The sequence below is a fragment of the Salmo trutta genome, chromosome 22 (assembly GCF_901001165.1).
Source record: "Salmo trutta chromosome 22, fSalTru1.1, whole genome shotgun sequence".
NCBI classification, from domain to species: Eukaryota; Metazoa; Chordata; class Actinopteri; order Salmoniformes; family Salmonidae; genus Salmo; species Salmo trutta.
Window position 1 is genome coordinate 40,735,799 of NC_042978.1, and position 14,439 is coordinate 40,750,237.

The window sequence follows — 14,439 nt, forward strand, 5'->3', positions numbered from 1 at the left end:
TGGTGTCTCCTGATGAAGAGGGTATCTGCTCTGGGAAATACTTCACTGAGGCTGGCCTGGTGGGGCTGCTGGACCAGGCTGCTTCCTCCTTCTCCATGGTGAGTAGCTGTGATGATTATGGATGGGCAGATTATTAAACTGACATTTGAATCACATCACAAACCTGGTATGACAAATGCACACGTTTCTTTCACTCACAGTCAAGTGTTTAATCTCAGTAGATTATTTAACTTTAAAGCTGTGCAGTGTGAATAAGACAACCCCCCCCCCCCCAGGCTGGTATGTACGAGGCGGTGAACGAGGTGTACAAGGTACTGATCCCCATTCACGAGGCCAGCCGGGATGCCAAGAAGCTGGCCACCATACATGGTAAACTACAGGAAGCCTTTGGCAAAATCGTACACCAGGTAAATCCACATGCTTGATCCATCTCCTGTACATACTGTAGGTATAGAGAACAGACAGCGGACACTGTTACGTGCCCTACCTCAATGTGGAGGTTGTGTAGGACTGCCTGTCTATCCTGGATGCCACGTGTCTATCTGGGATTCTGGGACAGTGTGTTTCAGACAGAGAAACAGGACTTTGTCATGTACTGTGACTACTGTAACGTGTGTGTGTGTGTTAGGAGCAGGGACCCATTGTCTGTGGGTGGCATGCTGAAAAGAACATGCCAAATATGTACACTTCCAGACAGACACAGTCACAAAACCCACTCACATACATTGTGTGTGTGAGAGTACGAATGTATTATTTATAGTTCTCATACACCCACAGACAAACACGCCACACACTTATGCACTAATTTAAACCCACACACTGTTCATATGCACACACAATTACCAATGACCTGAACTGCTTTGCATTAAATGTTTTTATGAAAACAATTATTTGCTGTTTTTCCCAATGGAGCTTTTTATTTCCCCCTGGGAATTCAGATAGAGAACCTGCCTTTCCTGTTCTATGGATAGTTTTTAAAGTGGCTTTTCATGGGGTGACTATAGCAGTACAGAATGGCCTGTCCCACAGGGATATGATATTAAAGACCTGAGACTCCCCTGGCTGTGTTTTAGGCTAGAGGGAGTACGAGAATTAGGTTAAGGTTAGCTAAAATGCCACAGTTGTCCCTGACGCCACTGGAACAAGCAACTGTCGGTCCGTAGCTGTGCTCTATCTAGCCACAACTCTTGGCTGTGTGCTGTTGGCCATGAGGTTTTGTTCCTCTAGTGGGGGGGTGGGGGGGTGCTGCACTGTACCAACGTGACTAAACGTGTTTTTTTTATTGTCCTGTGTTCTCTTTGTCACCACAGAGCACTGGCTGGGAGGTAGGTCGGTCACTAAGTCATGGGTCCTGCTTGGCTACTTCATGAGTTATCTGCTAGTCCTGGGCGTTGTTGCTCTCGGCTGTTAAACTGTACCATCCATTAACATCTACCTTCCTGGACTGGATGCTGTCCCTCCGTCCATTCAACCAACTGTGGGACTGCTGATGCCATGTTACGGACAGCACCCCCCCCCCCCCCCCCCCTACTCCTCCTCATCCTCCTCTTTCTGTGGAAGAGGAGGTTGTTTTAACGTGACTGTTTTGGCAGGCCATGCATGGGAGCCCCAGAGTGACACTAATGACAAGTGTTGGTGAATGAATGATTCACCTGTCTGCACACCTGCCTTTTCTTCAGACCATCTCTCTCATCAACGACAAACTGGTCATCTGCTCGCTCATCTCATCTCCAGCCACAGGGTTCGATTTTAGTCAAATATTCATACAAGAGATACACTCCCCAGGTTGTTCTCTCAGTACACACTCACACAAACAACTGAACCACAAAATCACTAACTATTACTGTGTGCAGTTCGGACTGGATCCACATTGAGGATCCAGTCCATTTCTTCAGGAGGGTGCAATTCAAATGAATCTGGATTGTTTCATTTGTCCCACCCTAATTTTGAGTAGTACATTTTTTTCTCCCTTTTTATTTGGAAAAGACTAACTAAATCGACCCCTGAGTTCTCTCATTCATACTGCTGGTCTTCTGTTAACTGGTATTAACCTGGTCTGTTGCATGATAAGGACAGAGCACTCCTCCTTATTCTTCACTGAGGAAACTAAAGCACTGGGAGTTCAGCCCCATGAATAGTGTGTTTCTAGGGGCTGTGGAACTCACCACTTCACTACGTCTGCCTTCGCGCTCTCTTTCTTTCTCTTGTTTCTCTTCGTTGCATGTGTCGGCTCTTCCACGTTGAGTTTGTGTTCTTTCTCAAAGTCAAAAGGAATGATGTGTTATTTCTGTTTGTTTTGGTTTATGTTGTTATTTCTGTTAGTTTCTCTAGTGAAGTACCTGAATCCTGATTAAAATGTCTTCTGTTTTCTCCTTTTGATTTCCCCGGTTGCCATGCCGACCCTTCCTTCCCACTTTACTTATTGTGTGTTGTGGTAAGTTCCTAGTCTGAGGGTAACTTCATTTCTGTTACTTTTGAAAGGGGAATGTATTACGATGAACAATGCACTGACGAGCTGAGCCAAATGGCAGCACAACTGATCTCTGTCCATTTCTCTGTCCATCATCACCATCCCTGGCCTTCTAAATGGTGACATTGTCAGGTTTCTGCCTTAGCTGCTCTCGTCTCTCTCAGGACACCTCAAGGCATTGAGCTCAACCTGCCTCTGCTATTCTATGTCTCTCTCACGTGGATAATATGGATGTACTCCATGTTTACAAGCTGAGCTTCTGTTCTGGTTCTGCCTCTTGAATGCCCATTTTCAGCACCAGTCTCTGTCTATGCCGACTCTCTATATTATAAACCACTTCTCAGCGAAGTCTGTACTCTTTGGTTAAACAACACCTGGTTCCATCCTGATGCATCATGGGTTGAGTTATTCTAGTGCAGAGTCAGGATTACCCATGAGCCTTTGTGAGAGGTGCATCAGATAGACTCTGGGCCATGGGGACCTTAGACAGTGACACTCTTTACACACACACAGTTTCTGGGTCATTGCACATACTCCAATCTGATCAGAAATAACATCACTGCTCAACATGATTATAAATAGTACCTCTGAAGGTTGTTGATCTATTGAAACATTTACATCAGTATATGTAAGCTGAAGGTTGTATGTCTCTGTTTATATTTGGTGTTGCAATTGAAGTGTTTGCTGACGAGAACTTTAAACTCTATGGTTTCCCTGAGTTGGATGGATTCCATCTATAATGTATCAATAGGCTGGCTCTGACATAATCAAACTGTCAGAGTTACTACCGTACTTCATCCTTACAGTTCCAATGACTTTGTGTAAAATGCTGTGTTGAAGCAACATGTTTCATGTACTATGAATGTGCTCGTATTATATCTGAACAGAGTAAAACATATTTTCTGTCCGACAGGATGGGAAGAGAATGTTTGGTACGTACTTCAGAGTCGGATTGTACGGTTCTAAATTCGGGGACTTGGACGAGCAGGAGTTTGTATACAAAGAGCCTGCCATCACCAAGCTGGCTGAGATCTCACACCGACTCGAGGTAAATGGCAGTTTGGAGGAGTGGGTCTCTAGGAATGATCTCTTCTCTGAAACGGTGGAGCACTGTGTGTGTGCTGTGTTGACTTTGTTCTGTGTGTTTGATCTCTTAGGGGTTTTATGGCGAGCGCTATGGAGAAGACCAGGTGGAAGTCATTAAGGACTCCAATCCTGTGGACAAGTGCAAACAGGACCCAAATAAGGTGTGTGTGTTTGGAGAGGTGGGGGAGAGTGCGTGTGGATAAAGAAATAAGGTGTGTGTGTTTGGAGAGGTGGGGGAGAGTGCGTGTGGATAAAGAAATAAGGTGTGTGTGTTTGGAGAGGTGGGGGAGAGTGCGTGTGGATAAAGATGTGATTCCAAATGATCCCTTAATTGAATACGAATTGAATCAAATCATGGTCAAATAAATAGCCTTTTTGGTTATTAACTGGTTATTAATTGGTTATTTGTGTATTTTGGTTGATGTTGGTAAAGCATGTTAACCAGTTGTCATGGCTGTGTGTCCAGGCTTATGTCCAGATCACGTACGTGGAGCCGTACTTCGACACATACGAGATGAAGGACCGCATCACGTACTTCGACAAGAACTACAACCTGCGGCGCTTTGTCTACTGCACGCCGTTCACGCTGGACGGGCGGGCGCACGGGGACCTGCACGATCAGTTCAAACGCAAAACCATCCTGACCACATCCCACGCCTTCCCCTACATCAAGACCCGCATCAACATCATCCACAAAGAGGAGGTGAGGCCCTGGGGTTTCATCTGACTGGCGTGCAGCGCCACAGGCAACACACCATTACTACATGACCTCTACAACCTGACTCCTAGACGGATCATCCGTAGGCCAGACTACTCTCTCTTAGAGGAAGCACACACATACACTTCTTAGTTACTATACATTGTATATAATCAGTTGTCTAATAGTCTGATCTCCTCTCTCTGGCCCTGTGTCAGATCATCTCTATGCCCATCGAGGTGGCCATAGAGGATATGCAGAAGAAGACCGGAGAGCTGGCCTTCGCTACCCACCAGGACCCATCTGATGCCAAGATGCTGCAGATGGTGCTGCAGGGGTCAGTGGGGACTACGGTCAACCAGGGACCTCTGGAGGTGGCCCAGGTGTTCCTGTCAGAGATCCCCAGTGATCCTAAACTCTACAGACACCACAACAAACTACGCCTCTGCTTCAAAGACTTCACCAAGAGGTCAATTACACTGTTACTTTACAGTCAGTGTTTTTAATGTACGATTATGGACTTGCAATTTCCTGGGAATGAATGAATGTCAAATTTTAAAAATCATACAAATTGCTTCTACCAAGTTCCTTTAGACTTTTGTGCAAGGCATGTTGAAGTGCTCACGCCTCCGCTATCCTCCATCAACAGGTGTGAAGATGCCCTGCGTAAAAATAAGAGTCTGATTGGTCCAGACCAGAAGGAGTACCAGAGGGAGTTGGAGAGGAACTACCATCGCCTGAAGGAGGCGCTACAGCCACTCATCTGCAGAAAGATACCCCAGCTTTATAAACCCGTGCTGCAGGTCAACTCTCACAGGTGAGTGTGCATGTGTAGACGAGCAGGAACATAATGTCTCTTTTGGACTGTTCTTGTGATGTGCATACGAAAGCTCTGTGCATACGAAAGCTCTGACGAAGGCCTTGAGGCTGATACGTAAAGAGCAGTGATACTATCACCAGCAATGTGCAGCTTGTTTCTCATGATATGCATTTTGTCATATAGCATGTGTTTTCTCTGACTGTTCATGCACCCCCCCCCCCCCCCACACACACACAAAAATATGATATTTTGCTTGTGCTTCTGTTACATGCAGCAAACGGACAGCTTGACCAGGTAGTTTGGTATTCTGTGATTGGAACCTTCTCTGTAAGCCTGTCTGCACTGGGTCTCTACAGGGTGGAGAGTTATATAGATATACATGTGCAATCCGGTATGGCTTCCCCATATTTCACTAACTTTACACTATGTGCTTTCCCTCCCCCAGAGATTCCTTCAGCAGAATGAGTCTTCGCAAGCTTGAACTTTGAAGATGAAGAGAAATTGAAGGATCACAACCTTAATTTATTAATGTGTAAATACTGAGCGTCAGTGTCTTGAGAAAAGTCAGTGTTCCCCATAGAAGGAAAGCTAAAGTGTTACCACGAAGTCGGTCCATCATTCCAGTGTCTTATTCGTTTACAGGCAGCCTGTTACACAATCAGTGGGTTTAACGAAGTGGAACTTACTACGTACGATGTGTCAAACCTGTATACATATTTCATCTGTGCACCTTTTTTTCATTGCATTTTATGACTTGAAAGTTTATTATTTAATCCAAAATGAGAAAAAAACAAGCAAAATATGTGCTACCACTTTATCATAATGCTTTCTTTTTAGTTAAGATACTTTTGTTTAAAGTTAAGGAAATGTTTTAAACATCATGAATCGTTTTATGTAGTTTTTGTTAACTTTAAGTATTTTACTAAATCAATATTTTAATGTCCAATGTTTGCGTTGGTATTTTCTTTGTGATGGGAGGTTAATGGAATATGGGTTTCCCAGTCAGGGAATGATTTCCATGGTTACCTATAAACAAATTGACTGACTTAATTCAAGCATGTCCCCTGAAACCCCCGAAAAGATTAGAGGGGTGGCGCGAGAGGGACAACTGGGCCAAAGATTATGGATATACTGACAAGATGCATGTCTCTCCACCCTTACAATGGGAGTCGTTGTCCACAAAGTGGAATGGTCTGTCTAGCTCCCACCTCTCCTTTCTTTGGATTAGTGGATACATCTCATTGTAATCAGTTTTTATTCGATGAGGGTTGTTGACGTCAACCGCCTGTATTCAATGGAGAGAGATGCTATGCTACTAGCCTCATGTAATGAATATGCATAGCCATCTCCAGACCTCTCTGGTAACAGTATCGGTGCGGGGGTAAAATCACTGTGGAAGCCAAGCCATATTACAGCCATATGTGTTGTGATAGTTGTGTTTGTTCTGTAACCTGTTAGTTCATATACCTTGCGACCACGACATATATGTCTAAGGCCGAGACAATAAGAAGACAGTGGCAGAATAAATCCAACCACACCTTTTTCATCATAAACCCGGAGAGAAATCTCTGTCCGGTGAAGTCCATAAAGCGTATCGCATTTAACAAACAGTTACATGACCTACAGCATGGTCAAGCAAGTTAATGTTTCCGACTACTGAACAACTATTGATTTAGAACCCCTGAGAGTTACCGCAAGTCAAACAGGAGCTGCCCCCACTCTTCCAGCACCATTTCAACATCACCTATGCTTTAGTCTAATACAGTGACAACTAAAAGATAACAATTTAGTCCAATCACTGTAAGCTAAATATGTGGCTGTCCATGGTTCTGATTTGTGTGTTCAAATAGAAAAAACAACATGTTGACTCGCCCTAATTGTAGAAAACTGTCATCCTCCTCTCGTTCATGTTGACGAAACGGTCTATGACTGTCGTACAGTACACAATTGTGTTTTTTGTTGTCCTAAGCTACCGGGCTAAAATGCTTGCTCGCTAGCCTAACTTCATTTCATGGGCAACGAGGACGACAACAACGAGATGCAACAATTCAAGTTTCTGTCAATGACTTATTGCTCTCGATGTAAAGTCAAATTCAAACTGGCTTGACTTTACACTTTTTTTTTTGGTGAGCCAGGACCATTCACAGTTGAGCTAGCAGATTGGCTATTATTTCACTTTTTTATCAAAGGAGGCCAAATGCATGCTGGCTTCTCTTGAATTCAATGCTATGGGCGGCAACAATGTCATACTCTTTTTGACCAGACAGAATTGGATAGATGGCCTACACATACAGAGGAAGAGGGGCGTTGTTTCGCTCGCTCGGATGCTTTCTCTGGTAAGATACATTCAGCCTCGTGTGAATTTAAAGAAAATGATGAAACACAGAGACGAAAGATACATTTTTTTAGAGTGCATTCGGTAAGTATTCAGACCCCTTGACTTTTTCCACATTTTGTTGCGTTACAGCCTTATCCTAAAATGTATTGTTTTTTTTATTCCCATAAATCTACACAATACCCCATAATGACAAAGCAAAAACAGGTTTGCAAATGTATTAAACATTTTTAAAAAATCACATTTACATAAGTATTCAGACCCTTTATGCTCTGGAGCATGTTTTCATTAAGACTCTGTACTTTGCGCCGCTCATATTTCCCTCGATCCTTACTGGTCTCCCAGTTCCTGCTCCCAAAAAACATCCGCACAGTATGTTGCCACCATCATGCTTCACTGTAGGGATGGTATTGGCCAGGTGATGAGCGGTGCCTAGTTTCTTCTAGATGTGGCACTTGGCATTCAGCCCAAAGAGTTAAAACTTGGTTTCCTCAGACCAGAGGGGGGGATCTTGGCTTCCCTTGGCATCAACAAGCCACTGTCTGAACTTGTTTTTTCTCAAAGGTCCCAGGATGTCACGTGTCCTACTTACGTTTGTAACAACTTAAGTGTTGCGAAACTTATATTTAAGTCATATATTTGATCAAATAAACCTCATGTAGCAAATAAGCCATAAAAAAATGTTGTTGACCATATTCGGCCACACTCATTGACCTACGTACAAAGGCTCCTTGCTCGGCAGGTAAAACAACGAAAAAACGCCTCGTGTTGAAGGGAGACAGATTTTACGCCGAGTGGGGCCTCTCTCTTCCTCTTTGACTGGGCCCAAAATAAGTCTGGTTGTCCTTAGTTACCACAGCCACAAAGTCATAAACCCTGCCTATTTCTGCAATTTATAACCTAACCTCAACCACACTGCTAACCTTATGCCTAACCTTAATTTAAGACCAAAAAGCTCATTTTAGTTTTCATGCTTTTTTTGGGTGACTTTGTGGAAACTGTTGTGCCTGTTCTCACACGTATCTGCCATCTCATTGGCTAGAATGGCCCCACCTGATCTTTCCTCCCGACTGGCTTAAATTTAAGACATTTATTTGTATTGTTAGAGCGGCCTCTAGACTATCTGGTCAATGTCATGGATAATATGTGAAGAAATGCAATGCAACCAAATATATTTTTAACTAAACCAAGAGACCACAGCCTGTCGTTTCAAATTGGAACAAATGAGTCATAGTGGGCAGAACCAAGCACGAGCTAGCGAGATCTTATTGGTGTGCTCTAACAATTTGTATATTTCAGTTAAGGAACGCCTACTCTGAAGTGTGCGTGTACAATAACTCAACTTGCCTTTGCACTCCTCAACAACGCAATTTTTTAAAACTTTGGCAAAGGGTGAAGTCTACAAAACTTTTAACAGATTCAAATTTTGGGAACAGAACTGTATTGAGATCAAAAGTTTCATTGGTGAGAACATTTGTGGAATGTCGGTCAAAATTCAATCAGTTGCGATTTTTGCATGTCAATCTTGGTGGGGGGGGAAAAAAGTGGGATGCATGCCAGCAAAGCCACTACACATCACTAAACAATACATTAATTGCACGATAACGGTGACAAACGGTGACCACAAACTGTTAGGGCCTACATGAAGCTGTCCCAACAGCAGTGTCCAAACAGCAGTCCCAACATCTTACCACTGCTACACCTGGCTATCAGTGGAGCCTTGTCTGGCAGCAAAACAGTTCATTCAGTCTCATTTACTGCCTTTAAAAAAAAACAGCTGGTATGACTGACTTGCTTAAACAAATGTGTTTTCTAATGACAATTGAGATGTGGCATAAGGGGACGACAAGCGGATAAGAGGCAATCCATAATTTCGATTAAGACATTAATCAGCGAGCTAGGACGGACATAGTCAATATAACTTTGTTTAGCACATTTGAAATGTACCACAACAGAATTCAGAACATGGGCCGTTCTTACAGTGTTCTCCCTGTACACCAAGTCAGAACTGTAGGATAAATAAAGGGGGCATATAAGCAGATAATGAAAGCTCTTACAATATTCGATGATTACATTTCTCTAAAACACGTTATAGGCTATATGTGCACCACCAAGTCAGAACAGTAGGCAAAATTAAGAGGGGTAAATAGACCATATTATTAGGGTGAGGCACATGGGCTACTAACATCATACGACACAACATAGTATTACTTTCTTAGCTACAGTATGCATACTACATAATTTATGCAGCAGCATACAATACATGTTTGGACTCACCTTGTGCTGTGCTCACTTCAACAAAAAGGTGACGCGGCGGTCCTTCTTGGGAAAATTTGGTAATCAAATCTGGCATTCTCTGGATTTATGGTGCTTTCAAAACAACTGGGAACTCTGGGGGGGAACAAGGTTGAATCATGATGTCATTGATCTTGAGGTCGTAGCTCTAGAAAGAGGTCGGATTTACAATTCCAAGTTGGATGACAGTTTCCAGTCGGGGCTCGTTTATTCCCGATTTACCAGTTGTCTGAAGTCAAGTTTTCACCGTTCCGGGGTTAAGTTGTTTTGAGCGTGGCACATAACATGCTTCATTGACTGCGTGGCCAATGTTCAATGTTTATCATTTTAAACTTGGAAAAGAGACCCTTAATCCCAGATTTGGGACCACACAGCCACTCCACTGAATAGTAGGCTATTGATTGTTTTGCAATGCTTGCAGTTAGCCACTGTCGCTGATTCCTTCCAAACCACTCATTGTTGAATTTGTGATTTCCAACTTGTGTGATGTTTATATCCAATGGCCGATGAGCACTGATACGTTTTCATTTCTCTTCATATGACCAGGGTTAAAAAGGGGGCTGGGGCCTCCCGAGTGGCGCAGCGGTCTAAGGCACTGCATCGCTGTGCTAGCTGCGTTACTACAGATCATGGTTTGATATCAGGCTTTGTCGCAGCCAGCCGCGACATGAGGAGATGCACAATCGTCCGGGGTAGGGGAGGGTTTGGCTGGCCGGGATGTCCTTGTCCCATCGCGCTCTAGCGACTCCTGTGGCGGGCTGGGCGCAAGCACACTGACACAGTCGCCAAGTGTACTGTGTTTCCTCCGACACATTGGTGCGGCTGGCTTCCGGGTTAAGCGTGCATTGTGTCAAGAAGCAGTGCAGCTTGGCGGGGTTGTGTTTCGGAGGACGCACGGTTCTCGACATTCGCCTCTCCAGAGTTCGTACAGGAGTTGCTGCGATGGGACAAAGATTAACTACCAAATGGATATCACGATATTGGGGAGGAAAAAGGGGGTAAAAAAAAAAGAAATATGGAGTTGCAGTAGTTTGTTGACTTGATTCATGACTGCTAGCTAAGATTTTGAAAATATATGATCAGTCCAATCAAAGCTACTGTACATATAACGTGATTGAACATTTTATCTGTGGCCAACGACCTCGAGCCTTCTTGGATGGGCACTTCTAATGTACTCTATGGCAGCACCCAAGGGTCTAGAATTTTCTAGCTCTACCCTTAGACTTGATGGTGACGTAGGGTCCCCATGAGTGACAGAACACTGAGCCAAGCACGGCGCAACGCTTGTCCTACCACCACAGAAAGCACTGAGCTAGGCTGAAACACCTGAATTTTGGAGTAGCCTTACTCAAGAAAACAAAAAAAGAGACCATGTTTTTATGCGGCTTTATTAACACGATATATTTTTTACATTGTTTGCAAACTGATATGTGACACGTATTAATGCCAAAATAATATGCAAAAGAGGCTAACTCAAAAAATATATAATTTGTGGGGTTCGAATGACGGGTCCCCACTGCGTTCTATGTTCTCACGTTGGGTTTTCTAAAACGCTAAACGGATGTTGCTCATCTGTGATGCAACATCTCCAATGTGTTGGCTACGTGGGTTGATCTCAAACACGTGTCATTCAATCTTTGGTTAATTTGTGCGGTGTGCAGAAAAAGATTACCTAAAGGTTCTACAGTTATAGGTGCAGTAATCTTGATAATAATTTGTGAAGAACAATCACATTCGGAGGGGGGACTAAACCATTTAACAGGGTAAGTATTATTAAAACCGTATTTGAAAACGATCCATAGAACATATTATGGGAAGATGAAGGCTGTGTTGGACGAAAATATCACCTCGTAAATTTCGTCATGTGGAACTTTCATACTTGACAGATAATCAATGATTTGCTCAAGTGTATGGTAATGTTGCCTTATGAGGAAGGGGACCGGACAGGGTCTGAGCCACGTTCTGTTGCCAAACGTTTGTTGCAGATAAAAAAGGGGGCATTAATAGATGATTCCTTGTTTTAGATGTTGGAAAGGCATGTTTGTTCTACATAACATATTGATCTGAACGTTCCAAAACGTGTCCTGTTGAACGTGCCACTGTTCTACATTTACTTGGACCACAGGTGGGAAAAGTACCCAATTGTCATACTTGAGTAAAAGTAAAGATACCATAATAGAAAATGACTGAAGTGAAAGTCACCCAGTAAAATACTACTTGAGTAAAAGTCTAAGTATTTGGTTTTAGATATACTTAAGTATCAAAAGTGAATGTAATTGCTAAAAGTATTTATACCTAAGAACTTTATACCACTGACCTGGACGCTGTGCACACCTGAAAATGCCCTGGCAGAGCAAAATTGATTTGCCGGAGGAACAAAGATTCGCGCAATGGCGGGATTTTTTTTTTTTTTTCCAATGACCGGACGTTTGCAACAAAAAAAAGTGTTGTTGCTTTGTCATTATAGGGTATTGTGTGTTGATTTATGAAGGGGAAAAAACTATTTCATCCATTTTAGAATAAGGCTGTAACCAGGGTTGGGGAGTAACGAATTAACATGTAATCCGTTACATGTAAGGGATTACAAAAAACTAACTGATCCGTTACATTATCAGCAAAAATATTGTAATCAGATGACCGATACTTTTGAAAAACAAACTAGATGATTACTTCGAGGATTACTTTTACATTCAGAAAGGATGTTTGCGAAAAAAAATCTTTGACAATTCTGTTTTTTCAATGACATTCAAATCATCATTGAAAAAAGGCGCAAATTTAAGTGTATTCCACTTGAGCGAGTCTGACCACAAATTAGAGACCAATATGATGACACACCAAATGTGCTTGATGGAAGGCGGGAAAAGAGCAGGAATAGGTTTTTGTAGGCTCCAAGCTATGTCTTCCAGTGGTGCGACTGCTGGCGGCATCCAAAGATTATCCAACTTGAATAAACGCTTGGAGGGAAGGATGACAGTAGTGGTGATACGGAACTACAATTTTTTTATATACATATATTTTTTATTAACGAGGCAAGTCAGTTAATAACAAATTATTATTTACAATGACGGCCTACCAGGGAACAGTGGGTTAACTGCCTTGTTCATGGGTTGAAAGACAGATTTTAACTGGTCAGCTCGGGTATTTGATCCAGCAACTTTTCGGTTACTAGTCCAACGCTCTAACCACTAGGCTACCAGCCCCCCCCCCAAAGCACTGCTACATAACCGCTACATAACGTTAGCGCATTAATGTGAATCACACTGCTGCTCTCTCATTTAGCTGTTTGCGCCTTACGGGTTGTGGTTGTTGTGGATGGCTGTTCACAAATCTAAATGTGTATTTGAACCCAATAATGGTTGAATTCAAGAAGTTTAAACTGCCTATCAATCATTGTCTTTGAAACCAGTGGACAGCCAGTGAAAAATGCGCTCTTGCAAAAGCTGCATAGTGCAGATCCCAGCCTATGGAATAAAAGTGGGGCTTTTATTGCTCAATCTAATTCATACTGCTAATTTTTTTTATCCATAGGCGTAAGGGACACATGCTCAAACTTTTGATAGACTTAAAGGGGCAATCTGTAGATGCAACATCTATTTTTGAATTTATAAATTATATAAACAGTACCAGTCAAAAGTTTGGACACACCTACTCATTCAAGGGTTATATCCATGATGTGACAAAGGTGCTCAAAGGGCCAGTGAAGGAATATTTCTGTGCAGTTTTACAAGAAGAAGAGAAAGACTTTAAAGTTTTTGTTTTCCAGGCACAGCTCCATGATCGGTTCGCTTCTGCAGAGCAAAGGAAGTTGTGTATGAAGTGTCACATACCCAGAGGCCCATGGTGGACGGACATCTAATCAGCCCCTAGAAACGTTATTTAGAAAATCAGACAAAGAAAGGAAGGCCAAATCAAAGGAAAGGACCATTTCAAAATGATAAAGAACCATGTTGAGCAATGCATGTTATGTTGATTGTATTTATTGTACATTGCATGTTTTCACAGGACTCCCGTGGAATTGAAAAATGTGACACTTCAGAAAGCCAAGAACGGAAATGGCAAGACTGAGATCAAGTTTACAGACAAGTCCACATTTTCTGTCATCAAACATTTACCCTACACAGTCAACGAGGATCCCTGGCTGACCTTCAAGAAACCAAGGGAAAGAAGGTGATGAACGTTTCAATTTAACAATGCAACATGATCATTTGACAATTGATAGTTCAGAACAATGAGATACTTAATATACTTGAGGCTTTAGAATATGTGTATGATACCCACTGTGACTGAAAGTAAATGTTACTGGTTTATCGCCCATGTCTGTATTTTCTCTCTCCTTTTGGGTAAGAGTATTTGTATTTTTTCTCCTTTATAGGTGAACGTTACTGTTCTTGTGATCCGGAAGCTGAATGAGAGCCAAGGTAAAACACGAGCTGGGACAGACATGCGAAAGGTGGAGTATAGTGTTGCTGATTTGAACGCACTTGCTGAGCTAACCGTGTGGAAACCGAAGATGGTTGAAGAGGGGCAATGGTACAGAATCACCAACGTCTCTGCTGGTCAGTTTTGGGGCAGGATCACACTGGGTACAACACCATCCAGTGTAATTTACAGTGTGGCTAATCATAGATGTGAGAAGTTTAAGGGGAAAATCTGTGGAGCCAGTTTGTCCCAAATGGGAAGGAAAACCAGTGGAATGATGTTCATAGACAAGACAGATAATATTCTGAAGGTAGATG

At 42.7% G+C, this 14,439-nt stretch overlaps 1 protein-coding gene and 1 long non-coding RNA gene across 18 annotated transcripts in view; both read left to right on the forward strand.

The window, feature by feature from the left end:
- The window catches only part of dock7 (dedicator of cytokinesis 7), a 77,034-nt gene extending 71,015 nt beyond the window's left edge, over positions 1 to 6,019 (forward strand). For 7 of the 17 annotated variants that reach the window (XM_029707992.1, XM_029707994.1, XM_029707997.1 and 4 more), the window contains 9 exons: positions 1 to 98; positions 276 to 407; positions 1,311 to 1,325; positions 3,393 to 3,518; positions 3,628 to 3,717; positions 4,023 to 4,259; positions 4,472 to 4,722; positions 4,903 to 5,070; positions 5,519 to 6,019. The exon at positions 1 to 98 is cut by the window's left edge and continues 46 nt beyond it. In XM_029707992.1, coding sequence (XP_029563852.1) covers positions 1 to 98; positions 276 to 407; positions 1,311 to 1,325; positions 3,393 to 3,518; positions 3,628 to 3,717; positions 4,023 to 4,259; positions 4,472 to 4,722; positions 4,903 to 5,070; positions 5,519 to 5,561 — 1,160 coding nt within the window. In that variant the 3' untranslated portion in view covers positions 5,562 to 6,019. Of the gene's footprint in view, positions 99 to 275; positions 408 to 1,310; positions 1,326 to 3,383; positions 3,519 to 3,627; positions 3,718 to 4,022; positions 4,260 to 4,471; positions 4,723 to 4,902; positions 5,071 to 5,347; positions 5,368 to 5,518 lie in introns of all 17 variants that reach the window. The other 10 variants (XM_029707995.1, XM_029707999.1, XM_029708001.1 and 7 more) reach the window with 4 other exon arrangements.
- A 5,050-nt stretch (positions 6,020 to 11,069) lies between these two features.
- On the forward strand, positions 11,070 to 13,587 carry LOC115158736 (uncharacterized). The gene is made up of 2 exons (XR_003868728.1): positions 11,070 to 11,466; positions 13,467 to 13,587. It is a non-coding gene; the product is annotated as an uncharacterized LOC115158736 (long non-coding RNA).
- The last annotated feature ends 852 nt before the right edge of the window (positions 13,588 to 14,439 follow it).